This window comes from Sabethes cyaneus, chromosome 2, assembly GCF_943734655.1.
Source record: "Sabethes cyaneus chromosome 2, idSabCyanKW18_F2, whole genome shotgun sequence".
NCBI classification, from domain to species: Eukaryota; Metazoa; Arthropoda; class Insecta; order Diptera; family Culicidae; genus Sabethes; species Sabethes cyaneus.
In genome coordinates, this window is record NC_071354.1 from 154,584,231 (window position 1) to 154,592,938 (window position 8,708).

The following is an 8,708-nucleotide window of genomic DNA, read 5'->3' on the forward strand; positions in this document are numbered from 1 at the left end:
ATTGACGCTTTACAATAATCGTTCGATTTGCAGTTTGCTCCCCTCTAGGATCGAATATCCGCGACTTTTAATATGTTCCAACCACCAGAATATGCTTAATCTGAGAGGAGGCTTGTCCTTTAGGGTGTTTCCAGGTATTCTCAAGCAATAACCTCCTTCTTCTGCAGCTCTCTTACCAGGATACCTAAGCGAGTCGGATCAAGTAGGTTTTAAAAATCAAAAATCGCGTGCTGAATCTCCAATAATCGTTACCGTTTTCTTGTAAACTAAAAGGGCATTGATTTAAAAGGCCACTGGGACAATCTTAATAATCGTCTTGTGTGACAGGCCCCAATTGGTGTACACAGTTTACGGACGGCTCATACCCATTGATAGAGTTGAGTAAGATAGTTTGTATTCCTTTGGTCCAATTCGGTACTACAAGGTCCATACATAATATGGAGTAAGAAGAAAACTTCTGAAGAAGTCCATGGTTCCTGTTTTAACGCAGTCAGAGACTGAAGTTACTAGGGGTGTCAGATTTACCTCCCGCAGTATACGAAGATGACCAATTGGATTACCTTCGAGTGTAATTTTATTTCCTTCTGCTTCACATATAGATGCAAAGACAGCAAGCGTAGTATTGCCTCCATGGCTTCAGCAGATGTTGTATGCATGACGCTGATAACTGAAAGACAGGCGAGACACTGAACTTTTTCTAGTTTGGCTTGAGCTTTACCTTGTTCACATTTGGCCACCATACGGTAGTAGCATAGGTTATCCTATGTCATGCGATAGTATTATATGACCTTAAAGCAAATGGAGGTTTCAATTCCCAGATTTTGCCAAACAATTCGCAGGTTTTGTCGACGATGTTTTCTTAACGGAATACTTTTGGTGGGCAGCCCAGTTCAGTTTTTTTATCCAGCATTAGACTTCATTACTGAAGCGCAGTCTGACTTCATTCAGTAGAGTAGGGCGGGGCATAAGTGCGATGTTTGAAGTTGTCATCAATTTTCGTGAGATATAAAGAAGGACAACAACATAATATATTTTATAGTGGTGCAGTAACTCAATGTCTTCACATTCAACTATAAATCATCTGCGGTAATAGTGTTTTGCAAAATAAATTCTTCTTTCTTCTGATCAAGTGCAGATTCGCACTTTTACCCCACTAGCGGGGCAAAAGTGCGAATACCGCGGGGCAAAAGTTCGAAGCTAGAATCCATGAAATTAGCCCAGCAGTAGCTATCAAAACCATATTTTCTTCAATCTACTTTTACAATTTTTCTATTTTGTGCTGGTGTATTGCAGCCTCCGTTAGATCGAAACTTTTCTAAACGTTTGTTTTATGTTTCACCAGCGGAAACACATTGTTTTTCTTCGGCCAACATCTGTAGATCACACAGTTTTCTGCAGATCTTTCATTTTTAGTATTTGTGATATAGTGCCTAAAGCTGTATGTAATTAGCTATACATTTTTGCCTCGTCCATGAATCGCACTTTTGCCCCGTCCGTGAATCGAACTTTTACCCCGCTGGGCGCTTGACGGGGTTAGATTAAATTATGGAAAAGCGAAATATATTTTGTAAATCACCGTATTTTCAAAACAGATATGTAAGTGATGTAAAACGCTGCCACAAATTTTCAAAAAGTAATATCCTCCTGTTGATATCGTATTTGCCGTATCACGAAAAATTACATCAAAACCGCCCTAAAATAACATTTGCACATAACTCAGCAACTATGCTTCGTAAACAATCAAAGTCTACGTTAGATTCAAGCTATCAAAGTAGTCACCTATCCATGCCAATCTAGAAAATTTACTCGGAATCTGCACCGATGAATCATTGAATCGCACTTTTACCCCTCCTTACTCTATATAGTGGCTGTTTTAGTATGATATCTCCGCAAACTATTTCACCCCTTTTGTAAGCTCCACATCATGGTGGTGTTTAGAGCCCCTTGCATTCGGCTTGAAAGGAATGTGTCAAATTTTCATCCAGCGATAAGTGCTCCATCGTCGGCGTAAGAAGAGTCTTTAGCACAGCTGTGATAGCTTGTGAAGGAGTTTGTCGGCCACTAGTGACCAGAGCAGGGGGCAGAGAATTCCTCTCTGTGGACATCCTAATATCGTAACCGACGTATCTTCCAATGATGCTGCAATTTCTCTGCTTGAGAGCATTGCTTGAATCCAGATCATTAGTGTGGTCAGTTCCCTTTTGAAAAAGACCCGTATTAATTGAAGCGTAGGACGTGTTATCACCTGCGACCTCAATATCAAAAAAGCACCAAGTGCCGTCTCTCATATTTTAGCGATTTCTCAATTAACGACAGGTTGTCTTGTTGGATATTCCTGGCGACCAGCATTTCTTATATCTGCCGTCTGCTCCAGGTCAGTCGCCGTTGTGCACCGTCCCTAACCTGAGCTATGGCCGCGCAACTGATAAGAAAACGATGATCTGCCTAGTAGTGACATCGCCGTCATGGGCCGTCACGTCCGCCTACGTTTCCGAATTCCTATTGTACTTGGCCGCTTATGGAATTTGTCGATTGATAGTCCAGACTAACAGACGCAAATGATACATCGTAAACAGCGATAAATAAAGTCCAAAGTTGCCAAAGTTGAAAATTCAGGTTTAGGTTCAAGCGCATCAGGTTCGCATAAACCGCTATTTTGCAAAACCTTACACGAGAACGACTCGCATTGAACTTCAATGAGATGGACTATCTTATCTGGAACTGCAACATTAGACCCAGATGTTTTCGTTATTGAGTCGATCAAAGGATTTTTTTTTCAAGCCAATACCAACAGTAAAGAGGCCTGAGATTTGCTGCTCTGCTCCAATAGGATGCGGAGCGTTGTGATGTGATCTACACATGATTAGCGGGCTAGGAGAAATTTTAGATTTATAAATGCTTTTAAGATTCGAAAATTTGATAGCAATACCTCAGAGCGTTACAAGTGGTTACAATATTGGAAAGCAACTCCACAAGTGCTCTGATAGAGGTCTATTTTCATAACTATTGATTGCGATTCACGTATCACGAACAAATGTAATGCAATTGAATCTGAAGCTTAGAGCATGCAAATGCCATATTGACACTATTTTATTCAATTTACATTTTTCGACTTCGAGCTGCCCTTCTATTTTTAATTTTTCTGCACGGAAAACATTCTTTCCATCAGTATATGCTAAGAGCCTGTAATGGAACGAGATGAAATGTGAATTTAACATTTTACAAATCTCTTAAATCAAAATGTATCTAAGGGTAAGCGGGGCAAGACCGCCCGCCTAAGCAAAACCACCTGTATAAAAAAAAGTTGTAGCTCAATTTCTAATTTATCTGCTTTAAATGAACAATTGATCTATTACCTACATATAAAAAATAAAAACATAAATATCTGTAATGATTTTCTATTTTTTATTGCGATTTGGAAACACGTCCAAAAAATAGAGTATTTTTTCCATACGGGGTGAAACACGCCCACTAACGGGGTAAAACCGCCATAGCATATAACTTTAACAATATTCAACCGATTTGAATGAAACTGGTGGCATTGGATTCATGAATTTATCTAATTTAAACAAATTGAATCAGTTTGCTATCAAACAATACATAGTTCCCCGAGATTCGCAAGTTCGAAAGAGTGTCCGGCAACCACTCGTATTGGAAGAATATCAGTAATATAGGTACCGACAGTCTTGAAATTGATACCGTGTAGTTTCCTTAGACAACAAGATGGATCGGGTTAGGCATCCTGGAGTCAATCTTTAAGGACTAGAGAGGATCTAAGATAAAATATAACAATATGGGTATTAAAGTTCCTGCAATTGATCCGGTAGGTAATTTTTGACATTTCAAATTGTTCTGATTGATAAAGCAGATACATATTACCTTTCCGTTGCTAAGATAATTTGCTAGATTTTCATAAAAAATATGTTTATTCTATGTTATTTGTCCCAAGAGGGAGGAATTATTAAAAAAAGCTATATCCGAGAAAACAAGAAAATGTCCATAGCGCCCGCAGGGAAAATTGGCGATTTAGATTTTTCCAAACAGTCCACCAGCTATAAACTAAGCACATTTATATTGTTTTATGTAAATCTGAGATCCTTTGGTCCAAACTATGCAATTATTTTAAAAATCTCCTTATCGCACTAGCATTATACACGACGGTCATGCGCCGTTCGTTGTGGGCGGTTTTACCCCTAAATGACCGATTTACACATTTCACTATTTATTTCAACAAAACTGCATGAACAGTTACCTAATTTAGGTACTGTCGGATGAAGACAGGATCAGAGAAGCGATGTGGGTTGGATTTACTGAAAGTTTTAACGTTTTGAATAAAATAAACCCTAAGTTCTGCGGGAACAAAGTTATAAAAAACGAAACGATTATAACGAAAAATCTATTTTTATTTATTTCTCCGATAGTTTATACGATATTGCTGTACAAGGTATTGTAAAATATTGCGTACGCATTCAGTAATATGACTGTCATCAACATTTAACACCAATTTGAGCAAGGCCCTGTAAAACCATGGTGGGCGGTTTTACCCCGGCGGGCGTTGTTACCCCATTTACCCTTAATCATAATCTCAGCTTGATCATGCCGCTCTATTCTGTATAGTTTCCAAACCAATTCAGTTACAAGCATCATGACTAGTTGAATAACATAAAAATAACAACACGATCGCACGTGTAATCTGTTTTTCAGCCTGCTTTTGTTTAAATACCTACTAATAAAAGTGTTGAAAACTCTGATCCAGTAATCATCAGAAAATATTATTTTAAACATAGACTGATATATTATACGGAGAAACATAATATCCAGTAGGTACGAGAAGAAATGAGAACCCACGAAAAGAAGTCGATAGTAAGGCCTGGAGAAAAAAAACTGGAAACCAATTTGAACCTATCACAAAAGTGCACAATGGACAGAGCAAACAAGCGAGTAAACAAAAAAAAATAATATTTTGCATTGCTTTTTTTCTTACAGAACTGCTTCTCGAAAAAAATGCTTTTGTCGGCAAAAAACAATATTATTTTCCACTAAAATTGTGTCAACCGGCACACAATTCGGCTGATGTATATAACAACAAAAATGGCTGTCAAAAATATTGCAAAATTGTATAGCGTATATGCGTTACGAGAAAATAAGTTTAGACACTAAGAATTTATATACAAACAGCAGCAACTGAAGCGAAATCGTGCACTTGTATTTAGGCATACAATCAGTCCCAAAAGAATATGTGTTTGTAAGTGCGCAGTTTACAACAACAACAAAATTGAACGCTGTAAAACAACTAGCAACTGTGTTAAAAGATGTGAATTACGTTCCCATTAAGTGCAAATATTGTTTTGTTTCAAAAGAATGAACCTGTCTTGTCACGTAAACAACGGAAAACAGAAGAAACAAAAAAAAAACAAATCCAATGTACCCGGAGCAAATGTTGCGATCGTTTTAGAAATAAAGAAAACACCGAATGAAATCAGTTTCGGATGAGTCTTTTATTAGCATGTTCGAAGGCCGCCGGCTATATTTAATCCACTTCTTCGATGGTCGGTCCGGACGATGAAGGTGCGCCACCTGCTCCCGGTGCTGCACCAGGCATTCCACCGGGCACTCCACCTGGCATACCCCCGGTACCTTGATACAGCTTCTGAATGATCGGATTGCAGACGGCTTCCAGCTCTTTCTGTTTGTGTTCGAACTCTTCTTTTTCGGCCGTTTGATTACCATCCAACCATGCAATTGTAGCATTACACTTGTCCATAATCAACGTTTTATCTGTTTCCGGTATTTTGTCCTTAATGTTTGCATCCTCCATAGTGGATTTCATGTTGAAGCAATAAGACTCAAGAGAATTCTTGGCGGAAATCTTATCCCGCTGCTTTTCGTCCTCGTTTCGGAACTTTTCCGCTTCATTCACCATTCGGTCGATGTCCTCCTTGCTTAAGCGGCCTTTGTCGTTGGTGATGGTTATGCGATTTTCCTTGTTGGTCGATTTCTCAATGGCCGACACATTCATTATTCCATTTGCATCGATGTCGAACGTAACTTCAATCTGTGGGACTCCCCTCGGAGCAGGAGGAATTCCACTAAGCTCGAATTTACCCAGCAAGTTATTATCTCTTGTCATAGCACGTTCTCCTTCAAACACCTGAATCAATACTCCCGGCTGATTGTCCGAATAGGTGGTGAAAGTTTGAGTCTGTTTGGTCGGGATCGTTGTGTTACGTTTAATCAAGACCGTCATAACACCACCGGCCGTTTCAATTCCTAACGACAGGGGCGTGACGTCCAACAAAAGGAGATCCTGGACAGCGTCAGAAGTGTCACCCTGCAGAATAGCAGCCTGTACTGCAGCACCATAGGCAACAGCTTCATCAGGATTGATTGATTTGTTCAATTCCTTTCCGTTGAAAAAGTCTTGTAACAACTTTTGAACTTTCGGAATACGCGTGGAGCCGCCAACCAAGACAATATCGTGAATGTTGCCCTTGTCCATTTTGGCGTCACGAAGTGCCTTTGCCACCGGTTCCATCGTATCACGGAACAGATCAGAGTTCAACTCCTCAAACCGGGCACGGGTGATCGAAGTGTAGAAGTCAATACCCTCGAACAGGGAATCAATTTCAATGCTGGCCTGAGTGGAGGCTGACAAGGTACGCTTTGCTCTCTCGCAGGCCGTGCGTAGACGACGCAAAGCACGCTTGTTAGACGAGATATCCTTTTTGTGTTTTCTTTTGAATTCCTCCACGAAATGGCTTACCATTCGGTTATCGAAATCTTCTCCGCCCAAGTGAGTATCACCGGCGGTGGACTTCACCTCGAAAATACCTTCCTCAATGGTCAAAACCGACACATCAAAAGTACCACCACCCAAGTCGAAAATCAAAACATTTCGTTCTCCTGCTCCCTTCTTATCCAGCCCGTATGCAATAGCCGCAGCCGTTGGTTCATTGATGATTCGGAGCACATTCAGTCCAGCGATTGCGCCGGCATCCTTCGTAGCCTGACGTTGCGAATCGTTAAAATAGGCCGGTACAGTAATCACGGCATTAGCAATTTTGATGCCTAGATAAGCCTCGGCCGTTTCCTTCATTTTAGTCAGCACCATTGACGAAACTTCCTCCGGGAAGAAACTTTTCTTCTCGCCTTTATATTCGACCTTTAGTTTTGGTTTACCGCCATCGCTAATCACGTCAAACGGCCAGTGTTTCATGTCCGATTGCACGGTCGGATCATCGAACTTGCGGCCGATTAACCGTTTAGCATCTGAAAAGATGAGTAGCAAAATGTGATAAATCCCATTACAAAGTGATGCAGCGAAAAAGGCCCTTGATTGATTTTGTATGAAACATGCATAAAAATAAAGTGCTTCTAAATATAGGACCTAAACCTACCGCTGCTTTCCCCATCGACTTACCGAAAATAGTATTATTTGGGTTCATCGCAACCTGATTTTTCGCAGCGTCTCCGATCAATCGCTCGGAGTCGGTAAACGCTACATAGGACGGCGTAGTCCGGTTGCCCTGGTCGTTTGCGATAATGTCGACTTTGCCATGCTGGAACACACCTACGCAGGAGTAGGTAGTTCCGAGATCAATACCGATGGCTGGAACCTTGGCCATGTCTTTTTCTGAAGAAACAAACGAGAGAGAAAAAAAACAACCAAACGATTACCACACGACTGTCGCTTCACACTATTCAGGTATTTTTAGCACCAAATGAGAGATTTTTTGGCAATCAACGGTCACACATTTTTAGATCAAGTGCACAGCAAAAAAATGCAAGTGGAAATTTTTAATGTAACCCTTTTAACGCTGGTAAACCGTGACAATTGATTACTCCATCAGTGAAGAAGAGATAGCCACTTACGTTGAAATTCCAATCAATGAACTGTGAAAAAATTAGGTATCTTTCAAGAAGTAGCACTCAAAAAAGCACCCGAATTCGGCTTGCCGATTATCTAACTGAACACTACCTGTGTATCTGATCTGATCAAAGTTTTCTCACCGACTGACCGTCGTAGTAGACAATGATTGAGCTTAAAATTGGCAATGAACGGCCACTGCGACTGCGTTGTTTGATCTTTACGCCGTCTAGAATGTTCATTCACTACCGGTCGCACATGCAGGCACATGGATGCTCTGTTTGAGGCGGAAAATACTGCTGAGCAAGGTAAGTTAAAATAGGTAATCTAGTTTTCACAGTTTGTAGGAAAGAAGTGCGCAGAACGATTGGTTAGCAACCATCGACGTTGTTTATACATTCAACAGTTTCCGCTTGGAAAATTTCGGGTGATCGTCAATGGTAACCCAGCGGGGGTGAAAAACAAATTTGAACATCAGAAAACCTCTCTTGACTAACCTTGCTGCTGAGAATGAATAAGCAAACAATACGGCATCACCAGAAGCAGTTGTTATGAGGATATTCTAGATGCGTCGAAAAATGTTAACAATACTTCAGTTGCTCAAAATATAAACAAAGGAAAACATTTACCTAGTTTTTTTTGATACAGAGGGTACAGAAAAGACGTTTTTTCTTTGCATGTTAATGATTATAATGGTCTAACAAACCAGTCGTCGTATGTTCGAATCTCGGCTGGGAGAAGCAATCAGAGTCACTAGCCTCGCAATTGTCCTGTACTCTAGCAGTTGGCTACGAAGTCTATCGTATTTATTTATTATTATTATTAATCAACGGGCTCGATT

General features: G+C 40.3%; 1 protein-coding gene across 1 annotated transcript; it reads right to left on the bottom strand.

The window, feature by feature from the left end:
- Window positions 1-5,530: 5,530 nt before the first annotated feature.
- On the bottom strand, window positions 5,531-7,913 carry LOC128733416 (heat shock 70 kDa protein cognate 4-like). The gene is made up of 3 exons (XM_053826987.1): window positions 7,873-7,913; window positions 7,421-7,633; window positions 5,531-7,269 (listed from the first exon to the last, which is right to left on the bottom strand). Exons 2-3 carry the CDS (start codon window positions 7,623-7,625, stop codon window positions 5,531-5,533), a joined length of 1,944 nt encoding a protein of 647 aa, XP_053682962.1. The 5' UTR covers window positions 7,626-7,633; window positions 7,873-7,913.
- Window positions 7,914-8,708: the final 795 nt, after the last annotated feature.

Bases quoted from the DNA above. Each gene is read 5' to 3' on its own strand.
- LOC128733416 (XM_053826987.1), bottom strand. From the start codon at position 7,625: ATGGCCAAGGTTCCAGCCATCGGTATTGATCTCGGAACTACCTACTCC. The intron at 7,270-7,420 runs GTAAGTCGATGG...TCATCTTTTCAG, and splicing joins CCCAAATAATACTATTTTCG to ATGCTAAACGGTTAATCGGC.